This window comes from Bemisia tabaci, chromosome 1 (genome assembly GCF_918797505.1).
Source record: "Bemisia tabaci chromosome 1, PGI_BMITA_v3".
NCBI lineage: Eukaryota > Metazoa > Arthropoda > Insecta > Hemiptera > Aleyrodidae > Bemisia > Bemisia tabaci.
The window spans coordinates 39,642,991-39,661,814 of NC_092793.1; the positions used below are offsets into that span (position 1 = coordinate 39,642,991).

General features: G+C 38.6%; 1 protein-coding gene across 11 annotated transcripts in view; it reads right to left on the reverse strand.

Moving 5' to 3' along the window:
• The window catches only part of polybromo (protein), a 157,153-nt gene that overhangs the window by 39,911 nt on the left and 98,418 nt on the right, over positions 1-18,824 (reverse strand). For all 11 annotated transcript variants that reach the window (XR_002009355.2, XR_002009358.2, XR_011899929.1 and 8 more), the window contains exons 25-28: positions 9,129-9,251; positions 6,576-6,794; positions 5,421-5,493; positions 3,932-4,082 (exon numbers count right to left, since the gene is read on the reverse strand). Coding sequence is in view for 8 of the 11 variants with exons in the window: in XM_019050591.2 (XP_018906136.2) it covers positions 3,932-4,082; positions 5,421-5,493; positions 6,576-6,794; positions 9,129-9,251 (566 nt within the window). In the remaining 3 variants the exon portion in view is untranslated. The remainder of the gene's footprint in view (positions 1-3,931; positions 4,083-5,420; positions 5,494-6,575; positions 6,795-9,128; positions 9,252-18,824) is intronic.

The window sequence follows — 18,824 nt, forward strand, 5'->3', positions numbered from 1 at the left end:
AAACCTTATCCCTGTTGCAGTCAATCCTTTGAACATCTGATCTGAAATTTTGCCCCCGAATTTTTACCAAAAACATGATGTGTTTTTGCACAAAAACGTGTTTTTATTTTTCATGTTTTTGGTGAAAATTCGGGGGCAAAATTTCAGATCAGATGTTCAAAGGATTGACTGCAACAGGGATAAGGTTTGGGGGGTGGGAGAAAGTTCTCAAATTCTACTTTCTGGTGATGGAGTGGATTTAAGAACTTTCTGTCAACCCGAACCGCTCGTTTTCCCCCGACTCATCGCTTTATCCGGCCTCTCTTTTTGAGTTAGCTGCACCCATCAAGTAAGTAATGGCATAATTTTCATGATACCTGAATGCATAGAGTACAGAAGAACCGTAATAACCAATTCTGAACGAAATAAAAATCCAGCGCTCGAGGTTGCAACGCGATTTGGGTCATTTTGACGAATTTTAAATCAAAAGCTGGCAACACTGCAACGCTAAATTGTTCAAGTATGCCTTTTCTTATCGAAAACTCTCAGATTGCACATTTTTCGTGAAATTTTGGAGGAAATCACACCTCGAAACCTTCATTTTATCATCAAATTCGATATTTTTGAGTCCGCAAATTGGCAACGCTGCCGCGGGGGGCAAAAAATTTTGTATGGGCATGAAAATTTCAGAAAAGTCACATCTTATACCAGGTTAATACATACTAAAAGTTCAGATCGGTCACGGCAAGGATGAGAGAGAAAAGGTTCAACTTGCCGCCCCGTGCTCAGTGTGCTATTTTACCCTTAAAAAACCGCAAAAATTCGATTATTTCTCAAAAATCTCAAACACTCTACTCCGAAATTGGCCAAACCCCCATCAGGCAGTACCCTACTACAACTTACAATTTGAATTTTTGATTTTGAATGGAAATCACACTCCGAAACCTTCATTTTATCATTAAATTCGATATTTTGGAGTCCGCAACTTGGCAACGCTGCCGCGGGAGCAAAAGAATTTGTATGGGCATGAAAATTTCAGAAAAGTCCCATCTTATACCAGGTAAAAACATACTAAAAATTCAGATCGGTCAAGGCAAGGATGAGGGAGAGGGGGTTTAATTTGTCGCCCGGAGGCCAATTTTGCTATTTTACCCCTAAAAAACCACAAAAATGCGATTATTTTTCGAGGAGCTCCGACAACCTATTTCGAAATTGCCCAAAAACCCATCAGGGAGTACCCCACTACAACCTCCGACTTGAATTTTGGATGTACAACAAAGTCGCATTTAAAGTGAGTTCAGGGGCACCGTGCAGGGGGATGTCACAGGTATTGAAATACCTGCAACTTGTTCATTTATTAAACTTATAAATTTTTAATGTATATTCAGTTCACTCATTAGGGATGGCTGGATTTCGTACACTTTCCTCTTTTTCAATCCTATCTCCCAGCCATCACCTTAAATCGCCCATTACTTTTATTACTGAACTTGCAGCTGATAGCTCCACTGATTATAGCCAGCCAATAGCGTGTAGACTTGTTGTCTCACCACCTGTGACGTCACCAAGTCTATAAAAGCTTGAGCTGCCCATTTCTCAAGGTCCTTTTACCATCTTGACCCGTAGTACTACGTTATGCCATTTCTCTCCGTAGGCATTATTTAATTCAAAGTGTGACTCTGTAATTCTCTATACAAATTCTTTAATACAACATTTTCGGTCCTTCAAACATTTTCGTTCAATTCTTGCTCTCCCACAACTCCGTTAACTTTTCCGCCACGGTTAGGATTATTTTAGATGTTTCAGTCCGTCTAAAACTCAACTAAATCCTTAACCGCGACAGCTAGCATGTAATTTTTTGGTACTTTTTAATGTTTTATAGAATTTCGTAAATAAAAAGAGTCGCGAATGAAAGATTTGGTAATTCCAACGACCTTTGAGAGTGGTTCAACCAAGAATTTTGACATTTTGTAAAAAGTCGAATTTACAAAGCTGACTATTGGTTTCGGTGGGTAACTCGGCTTATGGAGTTTAACAAGGCCGTAGATCTTTGGTGCCACTGCATCCTTTGTTGTACGTCATTCTTTGGTTTGTTTTGACACAACCCGACGCTTGAACCAATCATTTACCATTGCATTATTTTTCAGCTGTTGGGTGTTAGACAAATCCTTCTTGATTGTGATGCAAACATCATCTTCAAGGAGACTAATAATTTTGCTATACTACAATGCTGCTTTCATGATAATGCTCTTATTACTTTTATCCGCCTTCAATAGGACCAAATTCTAATTCAGATCCGCATTTTGCAGAAGTGCTAGTTCGGGTGCAAAGGGAACACAGTGGAAACACCAAAAGAGAAATTTAACCCAGGCGAGGTTGTAAAAGTTCCTTATGTTAAAGGCCTTAGCAAAAAGTTAAAAAAATGCTAGAGGACTTGTGACATTTGGCCCATTTGTGAAAATCCTGCCACTACCAAGCAACTTGAATCCCGTTTAAAAAGCCATGTCCCAGGCCATTGGCAGTCATTTGATTGCAGCACCATCCTCCAGTACGGCTTAATTTGCAAATTCGCGCGAATCAAGTTGTTACGATCATCCGTGATGGCAAGCTAGTGTTTTGAATGAATACTTACGCGGATCTTGATCTTGAATGAAAACAATTTTGACCATTAAATTTTTTTCTGCCTTTCCATAGAATCAGGGCCTTTCAACATGTTCACAAGAGCATTCTGCACCCCCGAAAACTTACAATCTTTGATAAACAAAAAGATGTTTATCTCTGGGTTGTATATTGTACTTCATATCATCAACTGCACCTGTGACTACGATTTGACTTCATTCAAAAATTCTAATGATAATTTTCATTAGCCTAATTAGAAACCAGGAAACCATTTAATTTTTCATTCTTTTCAGAACACTAAAACTTGCGCCATCATTGGCTTGTGCAATAAAATTACCCTTTTCCAGCTGATCTAGCGGTAAGTAAGTAAGAAAGTAAGTAAGGCCGGGCTGACCAGCGAGGCGCCCTCAGAGGCCAAGGCACCTGGCAACTGCCGTCGTGCACCCGGAAGTTGGACCGTGCTCCTTAACCTCAAATCATTGACACATTGTGTATCCTCTATATTCCCGCAAGGCTCAGCGGCTGTCTGATAGCCAACGGTAGGTCTTATCAAAGACTGTGGCAAACGCCGCAGAGCATGGATTTTCGGAGCACGGCCATGCCTCCACCGAGTTGGACTGTGTTGTTAAGATCTCCACTGATAGGTAGCGCTGGCAGTCGCGCACGCTACCAGTGATCACCGATTTTTCTCAACCCAGTCCAACAGTGCAGACAGATTACTTACTAGGTGACTATATCCCTCCCACACCCTGTTACTTCGAAGGGTCAAGGTATTGGAGTGGCATAGTCATCTACGGTCACAATGACTGATATTTGAGTGTCCTCAAATATCAGTTAACACTCAAATATCAGTCACCTCCGGAGATTGAACTCCGGACCTCAGTGTTGGCAGGGAACTGCCTTGACCACTACACCACCTAGGTTGACTTTGATCTAGTGATTATATTTAAACACTGAAGAATTATTAGCACTTCCCTTTAGACTAATAGAGCTCTAGAGCTTTTATAACGATATTGACTGTTTACTTTTAGTTTACAAGTAACTGTGTTGCTAGCGCCCAATCATGATCAGAAGAGTGACAACACCGCTGTACATACCTAAATACCTAAATTGGTCAACTATGATCAACAAAAACGTAAACAAGTGTCAGCATATCTGACAAGTGTTCTGCCAGTGAGACCCTGGACGAGGCTTTAAATTAACCACACAAAATAAATCGCTAAGAAATAGCTGTGTCTTTCGAGAAAATATACGAATCATTGCAGGAAAAGAACAACAATAATGATAACTTGATTCAGAGACCATTTTTAAGTTAGTAATAAAGGGAAGAACATACTTGCTACGATCTGCTGCAGGAACGAGTTTCCCAGGATTCTTCTGAATATGCACTTCCTTCACATGCCGTGCTAACCTTTGTAAGCTGGGGAAAGGCGTGACAGATTTTTTTAATCTCTGACAGCCTCTCCATTGACATTGATATTCTTGCTCTGGAATTAACAGGTAATCATTTCATTAATCAACAGAATGATTGGACCTACTGGTGGATTCACAGAGGTGTAGATTCTTCTACGTATCCACATTTTTATGACCTCTGGCTTTCAATTGTATTTGCCTCCGATTTCAAAAGTAATAACTCCTTTTTTTTTCTTTTTGAATTCCCTGCCTAATATTCGGCTAATAACATTTCACATGCCTCATCAGGGTTTAGTGCATATAGTATTTATTAAAAAGCTCATCTAATGGGAAAAAGTCAAAGAAATACAGAAATTTTCCAAAAGCTTGAAAAAACTAGAAATTGGTTAAGGGCCCTAGAAAGAGGGAGGGCTTATTAGTTGAGGGCACCAAGAAATAGAAAAGATGCAAAAAGACACTGATTGTGAAAACATGTTGAAAATGTCACTATTTGGTTCAAACGCTCTTAAAGTTCGCAGACTCATCCTCAACTTTTCAGTGTTTTTCAGTCAGCAAGGAAAATGTGGAGAGGTTTTACAGTTTCAGGTTGAAATCTGTGAAGACATCTTGATATCAATCAATAGAAGAAGACTTGATCTTCAAAATGAAACCAAGAACAAATTTCTGGCTTGCTTCGTTTTGAAATGACAGCACCAGTCCCTTTTACGTTTGAGACACCCTGTGTATACTGCAGAATCGTGCCAGAGGTAGCAAGTCAAGTGAAAGCTAGTGATTACATGAATGTCTAATTGAATTTGAAGTATGAAGTATTCTATGTACTTTGTGTTACAGAGATAAAAATATTGAATAATTGTCACTGTTACTTGCAATTTTAATTTAATTTTAACATCTATTTTTACTTTCAAATGTACATAATCGTGTTTTTAATAGGATGGAACTCTCTCGATTGAAGTGATCTTAATTTTAATAATGTCTTCTGGATGTGGAAAAAAGGGCTTTCAAAATTTGAATATAATCAACCACAATAATTTTTTTCTTTAAAAAAAAGAAATATAGAGGATTTCACCTATTCAACAACACCAAATGAAGCAAAAACTGATCAGAGGACTATGTTATCAATATTTCTAGATGTACACTACTATTTCTGGTGCTGCAAAAATTCTTTTAGATGAAACACTAGTCTTTCTTTGGAGGAAATTTTCAAATTTCAAAATCTTACAGCTTAAGAATGAGAAAAAAATTCTATCGGAAAAAGGAGGGATAGCACTGCTTTGGCATGCTTTAAAGCCCCATGAAACAACGAAAACAGCTATTATGAGAAAAAAAAAAATTTTATCTAAAGAAATAACCAGGGGACAACAAATAAGAGGAGGATCAAAGAATATTGGAGACAAGAAAAATTCAAAAAGTACCTGTAGGTGGAATAGCAGCGAAAAATGTTGCAATGTGTCCATTGCCTTCTTGAACAGCATGCTCTATGCAATCCTGTGAGAAGGAGAGATAGAGATTAAAGCCAAATAACAAAGATTATCTTAAATTTAATTGTGGTGAGTAATAAAAGTCACAGAATTTTACCAGAGGAAAGATATTCGACCCATTAGCAAAGTAAGTCAGATTTAATTGCCTGCCACGCTGAAGAATGTAATTATGACCAAACACTTTGAATAACCTATTTGCATACACTTGGTCTCCACAGGGTCTTTTCATAAAATTTGACACAGAATTAAATTGCGGAGAGAAACTGCCACAATATTTTTTGCAGGTACTGTCTTCATGTGTTGGGGCTATCTTGTTCTTGAGAAAATTTGGCATCAGAAGATGAATTAATGAATATCATTGGTCATCATGGAGCCTTACAAAGACCCTCCTTGGTACTGCAATTAATATTGACTTCATCTATACTAGTTGCAACTTCATAAATGCACCTTCATGCTGCAAGAAATCGTGAAAAAACATCCCATAAAAACAAGACCATACGTGAACAAATTAACTTGTCAGCATTATCCCAAATCTAGTGTCCAAAGACGAGATGATTTGGACGGTTGCTAGGCTACGGTTACAGTTGAATTTTAATGACTTTCAAAAAGGCAGAGCCATGAGAATCTTCCTACAGATCTTATATCGCCTAGCAATCCGACGAGTTCACTTTTCTGCAAACTTTTCTGCAAAGCAGTGTGCCAGTGATTAAGAATCAGCTCATCTTTGTGGGCAAATAAGATGAAGAAACGTTCAGATCACTTTCTTCAGCATCTTTTTTCAAAAAAAAAATGGAATAAACATCAGAAAGTGGGAATTATGTTTACACAACAGCTTACAAAGAATTGAAGACAAAATTGATAAGATTTAGGAGTTTTAAAAATTGAACGAGCATTAATAAGAATAATAATAAAAAAACATAAAAGGAACAATTCCTATTTAGACAAATCTTCCTAGAAATTATTTTAATTTTTATTATTATAATATTTTTGGTTCTTTTATACAACATTTTCCAGCTATGAATATGTTTACCTTTGCATCTCAATCATTCTTCAACTAAACAAAGAACAGAGATAAAAAGTAGTAATGACCTGCATGTCTTCGAATTGATGATCACAATTATCCCATAGGCATTCCCAAATGAGATCTGGATGGTGTCCGAGATGATTAACAGGGGTATTGGCTGCAGGGCTTCCAGCGACAATGTCAACAGTCTGCCCAGCAGCAGCTGCACGGGCAACGGTCACTTCATTCATTCTTGCTGCTTTCTCCTCCCATGTCATTTTAACATTGCTTGGTAGACTTCGCCACTGGGAATTGAATAAGAATAAGACAAATTGAAGAGCACTTGAAAATGAGTGAACGATTTAATGAAGGGCAATTATTTTTTATGCGGACATTATGTTCTATGCCTTAAACTGTCCATAAGTTGGTCTACTCGGCCCAAAAAATTCAAAATTTTTTGAAGACTGGGTAATGTACCCTACTCTCTATCATGCTGCAAATTTTTTATGAAAAAGAATGTACACAATGCAAGATACAGGTCAAAGAAGGCTGTTACGGACGTTGTAAAAGAGACCTCTCATTTTTGAGAACCTTACTTTGATTTTAATTTTTATAGGAACTATTTACTTCATCTAAATTTCCGTTGGCACTGATAAGGTCTCATTGAGTCTACTATTCAATCAAGAATCCATCTCAAATAAAGTTTATATGATTTTGTTGATTAGTTGCCATAAAAACAGCAGAATCAGAACGTATTTGGAAACTTCAGTTTTGATGTTAAACAACATCAAAAAAGTGTAATGTCCGCAACGCTTTTATTATTTGCCATTTTTATGGTGTTACGGACCAAGTGTTGGTGTTGCTGTTACAAGGTTAGGTTGCAGACATTAAACCTATAGAATTTTGTGCCTAGACAGGTAGTAACTCCCGTAGTTTATGAAGTAATTGAGTGCATTGGGGTGCAATTTGGGTTAGCAGCATGAGGCAGGAAAGTCGATTGTCATAACAGTATATGAATTTCACCTTAAATTGAATGCAAATAGCTGTGAGAGACTTTTTTGAAGTAAATATCTAAGGTGACAGTAGCGCCGAGTTTTTATCTTTAAAATACAACTTTAAAATAAATTTAAACACAAATTATATGTGAAAATGAACAGAACTGCTAAAGTATGAGATGTCACATTTGTCTTTGGTATAAAAATGCACCTTTTAAAGAAAATACAGGGTGTCCCAGTCAATCCACTTAAGGCTATTTTTCTATTTATTTTTGGTCGCACGAAGTCAAGGATGGAAGAAGTGAAAGGGAAATTGACCCCAAGGAATCTGAATTTCATCCTCCCGAAGCCCCCCCCCCCCCGCCCCCTTTGTAGGTAAAATTGGGATCCCTACTTCAAAAGTGGGGGTGCCAGTGCCCGTCAAAATTTTGAAATTATTCCAATAAACTCAGGCAGAACAAATAATTTTAAACTAAACCATCACCAAAAAATCCAAAATTGGCCAAGTGCGCTGCCCAGAAAATTTCCTCCAAGTTTTCCACCGCACACGAAAATATTTCATAATAACAGGTGGAAAAAATAACATAAAAGTGATTTTCCCGGGCATCGATGGATAGCAGGAATGTGTGGCATTCCCAATGTAGGCCCCTACAAGTGCACCATAATAACTCTGTTATAGCAGGAGCCGCAGGATAGACACAATAACCGTGCTGCTTGTATCAAAGACAGGCTAAAAGAAATTACGATTAATAAGTAAATTGGAACATAAAAAGGACAAATTCATCAAATATTTAAGAAAACTAAAAGAAACGTTTTAACGAAATTAAATTTAAAATTGAATACAGAAAATAAAGAGAACCATAGGGCTGCTACTGTGTACCTGAATTTATAATAGGAGCCTATCAAACAAGTCCCCGAAGTTGGAGAAAAAAAATCGTCTTTCTAACACTGTGGCAATGTTTATAAATAAATATTAATGAAAAGTGAAAAATAAGAGTAATTTTTAGTGCTTTTTTCATTTTTGACCTCCAAAAAAGAGTAAACGCATTTTACGGGGGGGGGGGGGGTTTAGGGGGGGATCGAACTTAAAAGTAGCCAAAGTTAATATTTCCAGCGACAAAAATTGTTTTTTGATGACACCAATAGATTTAGCGTTGAAAAATATTGAGATACTGTGTCTTGCGTTTTTTCGCTATGACTCATCGTTTTCGAGATAATAGGGGCTAAATGGATCACGGGTGGGCGTGGAGAGGGTGAGGGGTGGGTGGCCCCTAGGAAAAGCGTTTTGGAAAAAAAGTTGTACCACAAAAACGTCTTTTTTTAACCTACAGAATCGACTCCTTAAATATTCGTGCTTAATCCTGGAACACCCTGTAGATTTGCTTCAGCTGTAACAGTTTTGAGAAATAAAAAAGGGAAACTTACTTTTGGGGATACCCTTGCAATTTTTCATTTTTTTCTCTTTTTTTTCAATTCGATTCCATTCTATTCAATTCAAGATAAAACAACCAAATTTGCCCAGTCCCTCTGTTTACCCACATTTCTCACAACTCAGCTTCAACCATATGGACTTAAAAACTCCTCCACTTAAGGTAACCTACTTTATTAATTCGAATGGAAAAATATGTCTACACTGATACTCACTTCATTTCCAACAATTCGACTGACTTCACCGAAAGAGCGGTCTGGGTTATTTTGAGAGACTGTCCTCCGAATATCACTGGAGTAGAGAATGTAACCGGTAACAAGTTTTGATTTTTGGGCTTTCTGTAAATTAATTTTTGAAAGAAATTAGTAACTGATAAAATGTTACAGAAATAAAGCTGATGTGTATGAATCAGAAAATCCTGAGGAGCTTACAAATGAGCTGAAGGCTAATTTTCTATTAAAAAAAAATTCAATTAAAACTTCGTGGTCAGAGTGTCTATAGATTTACAGGAAAAAAAAAAAAAAAAAAAAAAAAAATCGTGATCTATTACTGAATTCTCCCTGACCATTGTGTCAATATTGCTGTAGTCAGAGAAGACATTTATTGAGTGAACTAATAATTAAAGAGGCCAGTTTGCCATTAACTGAATGTTGATGGATTGGTCAACTTGAACCCAATCTACCCAAACCGGGCTATGATATACGATACTGCGGTCAATAATCTTACTACCAAACATACTAAAATTACTTAACTTGTGCCAACCTTAGGGTGTACCTTATTTTTGAGTTTTGCCAAAATCAAGTTGGTCAACCCCCAAAAAGTTTCTATGTAGCCTCTAAATGAATCCCCTAAAAGGAAAAAAATTTAACGTGTGCTTCAAGGGGCCTAAAGGGCCTAAATCCAAAATTCAAAAATTTTGGCAAGCAACATATCAATTCTGAGGGAAAATTGTAAGTTACGGTCCTCAGGGGGAAAATTCTGTCCAAATACCAGATCAGAGGTTTTCCACGCACTGCCATTGACATTCATGTGCAAAAACTTCACATGATAGAAAAACACTTGGAGCACTTCCCGAATTTAGGGCAATTTTCTTTCATCAAATTTTTCTCCAACTTTTCCAATTAAAGAGGTTGTTCCAAAAACGCCGATTTTGCCCCCCCCCCCCCCTGGATTTGGCCCAAACTTTGCTCAGATGTTGAACTAAGTGTCCCCGATGCTTGGGCAAAGTTTCATCCCCCTCGGATAATTAGGGGGGAGGGGGCAGGGGGCAAAGTTGCAATTTATTTAAAACTTTGAAAATCGATATCTCGCGAACGGTTTGAGTGTAAGTGTTGCGGTTTGCGCTTAAAAAACGTTAAAAAATATTCTCTACAAGAATATTAATGCTGTTTGCAAGGTTGCGTAATTTATCGCGGTCATAAATCGATTTTTTCGATTTTGAAGGTTTGACATTTTTTCGTTTTTCGTCTCTCCTCTCCAGGCGATCGTTGCTACGTGAATAAAAACCTGTTGAGGTGATTCTCCATGAAATTCTGCATCTACCACACTTTGTTTGACCTTGGGGAAACGATACGTTCGTGAGATACAGCGATTTTTCTGCGCGTTCCCGGTTACGCGCGGGCGGCATATCGGCGGCGCTCCATCCCGCGCGGGCAAGGCAGAGGTTGTTTCACCGCTAGGGCCTTATATTCATGCTGTAGGCTGTAATTATCGATATTTTCTCCTCCCCCCACCCTTCCCTTCCAATAAATATTTTTTTAATACTTCGTTATACAGGGTATGCCAGACCACCCGTAACAGGTCTTTTTCTCGGTTGGTTGAGGTAGTACGAAGTGGGGGACCGCGGGGTTGAATATGGAATTGACCCCAAGGAATCTGAATTTCACGGTCCCGAAACCCCCCCCCCCCCCCGCCCGCCTTGGGAGGTAAAGAGGTAAAGAGGGGGTCACGATCCCAAAAGTCGGGAGACGTTGTGCCTCCCCCTTTTACCCCCCCAGGGTGGCTAGGGGGGCCTCGGGACCATGAAAATCGGATTCTACGATAATAGTATATTTCGGATTACCAGGGAAATCATCTTTTTCCGGAGAATCTACGTCAATTTGCGCCCAAAAATGATCTCTTCAAGACGGGGACATCGGCCCCCTCCATAATTTACCTTTGGTCAAAATTTGACGTAGATTCTCCGGAAAGAGATGATTTCCCCGGTAATCGACCGCAAGGAATTCGATTTTCATGGTCCTGAGGCCCTCCTAGCCACCCTCGGGGGGTAAAAGGGGGAGGCACAACGTCTCCCGACTTTTGGGATCGTGACCCCCTCTTTACCTCTTTACCTCCCAAGGGGGGCGGGGGGGGGGGGGGGTTCGGGACCGTGAAATTCGGATTCCTTGGGGTCAATTCCATATTCAACCCTGCGGTCCCCCACTTCGTACTACCTCAACCAACCGAGAAAAAGACCTGTTACGGATGGTCTGGCATACCCTGTATAACGAAGTATTAAAAAAATATTTATTGAAAGGGAAGGGTGGGGGGAGGAGAAAATATCGATAATTACAGCCTACAGCATGAATATAAGGCTCTAGCAGTGAAACAACCTCTGCCTTGCCCGCGCGGGATGGAGCGCCGCCGATATGCCGCACAGTGGAGTATTATACCCGAAAAGCTGGCGGAAAGTCCAAAAAAAAATGTGGTAAAAGCTTGGTAAAACAGGTAAATAATGATTCTCTGATATCTACTGCATGACATTGTGACAACAGAATCCGCTTATCACTACTGGATGGTCGAGGAAAAAAGGGTAAACCCAGCGGTTTCGCGCGCATCTTAGCTCTAGTTCAGTATTGTTTACGTTCAGCTTTTCAATCAAAGTGTGTATGCAGTGACAGGTACAAGCTACATCTGCAGGCTTATTGGCAGCCATTATTTATGGTAAGTAGTCTCTTTTTACATATATATTACTATAATTAGAAATTTGATTGTCTGGCATGTATATACTGTTGTCAAATCGTTCAGTAAAATGGGCATTTTCCATGAAGGTGCTTAAATAAGATAGTTTCTGAATATGTGCCAGGCTGTGTCGGGCTGAAAATGAAGGAATTTCGTAAACTAGAACCCAACCGCAAGATTCTCCCGCAAAAATGTTTTACCCAAATTCACCCTTTGAATTTCTGCGAATTTTTGAAATTGAGCTTTGTTTTCAAGCAAAAATCACGTACTTCCGAATTTTGGATCCTATATATTTTTCGGGTCAATAATGTGAGCCTAAGCACTAAATGGAAGTCTCATGACACTCCTGGAGTTCTTTGTATGTGATTCACACAGATTTGATATGCGACGTTGCCAAATTTACGTCAATTTTTATAGATGGAGCCACTATATTACGCTGGAAAATTCCTAAACGAAGTAGTTTCTGAATATGTGCCGGGCTGTGTCGGGGTAAAAATGAAGGATTTTCGTAAACTAAAACCCAACCGCAAGATTTTCCCGCAAAAATTTTTTACCCATATTCACCCTTTGAATTTCTGCGAATTTTTGAAATTGAGCTTTGTTTTCAAGCAAAAATCACGTACTTCCGAATTTTGGATCCTATATATTTTTCAGGTCAATAATGTGAGCCTAAGCACTAAATGGAAGTCTCATGACACTCCTGGAGTTCTTTGTATGTGATTCACACAGATTTGATATGCGACGTTGCCAAATTTACGTCAATTTTCATAGATGGAGCCACTATATTACGCTGGAAAATTCCTAAACAAAGTAGTTTCTGAATATGTGCCGGGCTGTGTCGGGCTAAAAATGAAGGATTTTCGTAAACTAAAACCCTACCGCAAGATTTTCCCGCAAAAATTTTTTACCCATATTCACCCTTTGAATTTCTGCGAATTTTTGAAAATGAGCTTTGTTTTCAAGCAATAATCACGTACTTCCGAATTTTGGATCCTATATATTTTTCTGGTAAATAATGTGAGCTTCAGCATTAAATGGAAGTCTTGTGACACTTCTGGAGTGGGGAAGGGTTTCTGAAGGGTTCATAGTATCAGTAAGGATCCATATTTAGTCCAAAAAGAGCCTAAATTACAGACAAATTTTTCAATTTAGTACAGTGGCACACTCTAAAAATTTACGTAGAATTGGCAACGTCGCAAATCAAATCTATGTGAATCACATACAAAGAACTCCAGAAGTGTCAAAAGACTTCCATTTTATGTTGAGGCTCACATTATTTACCGGAAAAATATGTAGGATCCAAAATTCGGAAGTACGTGATTATTGCTTGAAAACAAAGCTCATTTTCAAAAATTCGCAGAAATTCAAAGGGTGAATTTGGGTAAAAAATTTTTGCGGGAAAATCTTGCGGTTGGGTTTTAGTTTACGAAAATCCTTCATTTTCAGCCCGACACAGCCCGGCACATATTCAGAAACTATCTTATTTAAGCATCTTCATGGAAAATGCCCATTTTACTGAACGATTTGACAACAGCATATACATGCCAGACAATCAAATTTCTAATTATAGTAATATATATGTAAAAAGAGACTACTTACCATAAATAATGGCTGCCAATAAGCCTGCAGATGTAGCTTGTACCTGTCACTGCATACACACTTTGATTGAAAAGCTGAACGTAAACAATACTGAACTAGAGCTAAGATGCGCGCGAAACCGCTGGGTTTACCCTTTTTTCCTCGACCATCCAGTAGTGATAAGCGGATTCTGTTGTCACAATGTCATGCAGTAGATATCAGAGAATCATTATTTACCTGTTTTACCAAGCTTTTACCACATTTTTTTTTTGGACTTTCCGCCAGCTTTTCGAGTATAATACTCCACTGTGTGCCGCCCGCGCGTAACCGGGAACGCGCAGAAAAATCGCTGTATCTCACGAACGTATCGTTTCCCCAAGGTCAAACAAAGTGTGGTAGATGCAGAATTTCATGGAGAATAACCTCAACAGGTCCTAATTCACGTAGCAACGATCGCTGGAGAGGAGAGACAAAAACGAAAAAATGTCGAACCTTCAAAATCGAAAAAATCGATTTATGACCGCGATAAATTATGCAACCTTGCAAACAGCATTAATGTTCTTGTAGAGAATATTTTTTACCGTTTTTTAGCGCAAACCGCAACACTTACACTCAAACCGTTCGCGAGATATCGATTTTTAAAGTTTTAAAAAAATTGCAACTTTGCCCCCTGCCCCCTAATTATCTGAGGGGGCTGAAATTTTGCCCAAGCATCGGGGACACTTAGTACAACATCTGAGCAAAGTTAGGGCCAAATCCAGGGGGGGGACCCAAAATCGGCTTTTGTGGAACAACCTCTTTACACTAATCGCATTTGATCGCTTAAAGGGCTTACTATTTGACAACATTGCACATATCTTTTTAATTTGTCAAATACCAGTGGTTTCCGGTGCCTCCGGTGGGTGAGAATTTTCTGTTTTGATGATCAACAGGTATGTTGACAATAGCAGCTTTTATTTCTCGGAGATTTTCAGGGCTGTTCAGTAGTTACGGCAAATTTTCCCCACTTATGCTCCTAATCGTACAAACTACATATGTATTCAGACATAGAAAATTTCATGAAATTTATTCGAATGAAATTTCACGAAATTTCATAATATATATTGAAACTTCTGGGGATACATTCAGGAGGCTAAGAAACGCCTAGAAACAGTGATTCTAAATTTTGAAATTTTTTACCCCAAGCCATAAAACATTCGCGCGTTGCAAATGTATTCGTTTAGTTTAGAGGTTAGGTTGGGGTTTTTCTCTCTAAACTCCCTTTTTTGCCCCCTCTTGGGGTTTCACGTGAAATTTCAAAACGTGAAATTTCACCTTCCATCTCTGTATGTATTTGTCACTCTTTTCATCACTTCCTTGTATGGCTCATATTTCCTCATCTATATTGAAAAAGTACAGTGCATTATCATTATGGATAGAAAATGTGGATGGATTTCCACCAGATATCCCCCTCCCACCCCACCGTCCGTTCCTCTACGCCGGTGTAATGCGGCGATGCACAACCCGCCCTGCGCGCGCGCTCAGCGGCCGACCGGCCGCAGCGCGCCCCGCCGGCCCATAGCCTCACGTCGTCATTGGGCCGTTTGTGACCTTACGCTTCAAGATACACCAGAACAGACAGAATTTTCCCCCAAAGAACCGTAACTTGCAATTTTCCTTCAGAATTGATATGTCGCTTGCCAAAATTTTTGAATTTTGGACTTAGGCCCTATGAGGCACGGGTTAAATTTTTTTCCTTTTAGGGGATTCATTTAGAGACTATATAGAAACGTTTTAGGGGTTGACCAACTTAATTTTCGCAAAAATCAAAAATAAGGTACACCCTAGCCCACCTATCAAGTTTTCCAAACCTGCAGACACTTTGGTGAAACACTACTTTATGTAAGTATAAATCATTTTAAAAAACAAAAGGAAAAACTTCGAACCTTATCTTTTCATACAGGAAAATACATCAATAGATGTGATATGATGTAATACTGAATCAAGGTTGCAAATCACAGAGTTTTTTAGATATTACATTTGTAATCGATTAATGAGCTTGTTAACCTGTTTCTAATTCTTGCATTTTCAGAAACTGCATTGTCTCCTGATCACGCAGTAATTTTTTCAGATTTTTTCGAGCCGTTTTTCCCTCCGAAATCGACTTTTGAAGTTCAAAATTTTAAAATGCCGCGTTTGCCCGCGCTTTAGCGGCAATTCAATATGGCGCCGGAATTACCCCCTAGCTTTCTTGCCACACATTCGACCGGGCGCCGTCAGCGGGACCTCTACGCGTTCGAATATCGAGGCTAATCAAAACAACCAACTGGCTGTTATCAATTTCATCTTTTGACAAAGATTTCTCTAGTTTTTGGCATATTTTCTGAACTGTTATTCGTTCAACTAAAATATCTAACCCTGCTTTACGAATATCTCGACCTGCAATCTCCTTGGAACGTTGGAAAATCCGAAAATATTGACCAAATTTGTGCTAGTTTACTTAGTCATTTCAGTACACTGAGATACTGAGTTTCCATGGTAGTGAAGTGAATTTGGGAATAATTCTTCTTGAAAATGTTGAGTGCATATGTTTTTGCAATAGTTTTTGCTTAAACTTCAGAAACAACAACAGATCGGCCGGTCAAATCCTGACACTGTTACTGACCATGCCGAAGCTTCATGATGCGAAGCCTTGTGCTTTGTTTCGGGAAGTAAATATTTTGGAGAAAACTTCCTACTTCTCATTTACAGCAATCTAAATAGAATCAGTAATCGAATGTCCTTCCCTCAATGGCTCTCTTTAAAGAAATATCCACAATATATTACAAGTAGGTATCACTTGTTTACTCTTGGGAAGCCACCCAAGAATAAATAGCCTTCGACAATTTTTTATTCTGGGACCGTAAACTTATTAAACTGTTCAGTGTTCCATAATTATTACAGGTATATTGTGAATTGCTAGTGTGTGCCATTCTTTGATAGTTTGTCTCAATGCGAGATATAACATCCGTGATTTAATCTCAATTTCTCATCCACTCATTTTCTACGTAATCACATCCTACACATGACTTTGATTCACTTTGAACCTGATTTTTTTTTGGTAAGTAATGGCTCACTATGCTGAGCGTTTTACCAGAAAGTCAGCTTTAAGTTACATTCTTCGACATGGAACTACATACAAATTTTGTGAAGATGCATGCCCTGACTCTGAATAAATGGATGTTATTAAAAATCCTGAAGATGAAAGGTGAGTAGCTAACTACTTTGTAAGTTCCCTTCTCAATTTCGATTACCTAAGTGTATGGTTTCTAATAGCGGATAGTAAGAGTCTTCCAGAAAGTAAGTTTACCTGTTAAATACTTCCTAAACGAAGATAGGTAGAGACAATCTGTAATAAGCTTTGAAAAGTCACTACCCTGGTTCTCTAATACGCTGTAGATTTTTAAATTTGGCTTGATAGAACTCTAGAAAAGTGGGATTTTCTGAACCCACCTCCTCTCCGCACGGGTTCAAAATTAGTGATAGACACAGTGGCTCATTTGCGAATGAGGCTCTGTAAAATTTTGGACCTGTGCGGAGAGGAGGTGGATTCAGAAAAAGCCACTTTTCTAGAGTTCTATCAAGCCAAATTTAAAAATCTATGGCGCGTTAGAGAACCCAGAGTGGTGGCTTTTCTAAAGTTTATTACAGATTTTCTCGAAGTACCTATCTCAGTTTAGGAGATATTGAACAGGTAGGTAAACTCATCTCTGGACAATCCTCGTAGTTGTTCTTCCCTCTTTCTTGCAAATTATTTATTGAAATGAAATACATAAGGCTCTTTATCATTGAAATATCACTATGGAAAAGCAACTGAGTTTAAAGACTGAGACAAAAAAAGATAATGGTGACAGTAAAATGAGGTGAGAAAATCTACCAACTGGAGGCATCCACTTCAAAATATTGCTATCACATGAATTTGTTGGCTGGAGTCTAGCGCATCCATCTGCGCATAATTGATTTTAAGGGTTTCCATGGGTGTACTGAAGGAAAATCTAGACAAATTTTCTTCGACTTATAATTTGATCAGTACCTAGACATTTCTGCTGTGAAATGGAGACCTCAGGTTTCCATGTCAATCCAGTGATAAGAGAATACCTTGGTGTGCCTTCGAAATAACACTTGCTACATTTTTTGTGATTTTCAATTACTGGATATTACATTCATTGCAAACCGCAAACATTTTTTATGAGAAAACTACATATGTTCCAAAGAATTTAAAACAAGTCATGTGCACGTTGGAGCAAATTTACTTCTGTTCTAGTTTGAACATTATTGGTACGTACCTTTCAATTTCAGGATTTAACGGCTTTTGCCGAAGGGTCTGTTGGTTGGTGCCGGCACACACAGTTCCAGGGTAGAGTGGAGATCCATGTCGAAGAAAATTCCTTTGAACTGATTTTTTAGTAAATAAATGCTCAGATGACTGAAGCATAATTTACTACACTATCAGACTTCAAAGGGAGTTGGTCATGAGGAAGTATTCACAACAGCAAAGGAAAGAATATGTGGATATACAAGTAGAAGTACTTAATGAGCAAATATACAGATTACTGACTTTAACACTCGCAAGAAAGGAGGAAAAATCTTAGAGTAAGTGCTTGGTATCAGATGTTCTAGCAGCATAAAGCCCGTCCAATGTGAAGATTGTTTGATTACCCAATCGTTGCAAGTGCAAGAATCTATGTATGACCGCAGAAAATGTATCATTAGAAGAACACTTATAAGTATATTTTGACTAACACAAACACTGTAAAAATCGTGTGCAATGTTAACCCCAACACCGAAAACACGGTGATTTCAACTGAAAAACCAAGCCTTTAGATACTTAAGTGATAGGCCGACACACACATATAACTAACACAGTTTTGGAAGCTATTTCCGGATTTCCCAACGTTTCAAGGAGATTGCAGGTCGAGATATTCGTAAAGCAGGGCTAGATATTTTAGTTGAACGAATAACAGTTCATAAAATATGCCAAAAACTAGAGAAATCTTTGTCAAAAGATGAAATTGATAACAGCCAGTTGGTTGTTTTGATTAGCCTCGATATTCGAACGCGTAGAGGTCCCGCTGACGGCGCCCGGTCGAATGTGTGGCAAGAAAGCTAGGGGGTAATTCCGGCGCCATATTGAATTGCCGCTAAAGCGCGGGCAAACGCGGCATTTTAAAATTTTGAACTTCAAAAGTCGATTTCGGAGGGAAAAACGGCTCGAAAAAATCTGAAAAAATTACTGCGTGATCAGGAGACAATGCAGTTTCTGAAAATGCAAGAATTAGAAACAGGTTAACAAGCTCATTATAGTAGCAACTTCGAATTTTTGAACCATTTTTCATTAACAATGTTTTTTGATGACTTTAACGAAATATAAAGAG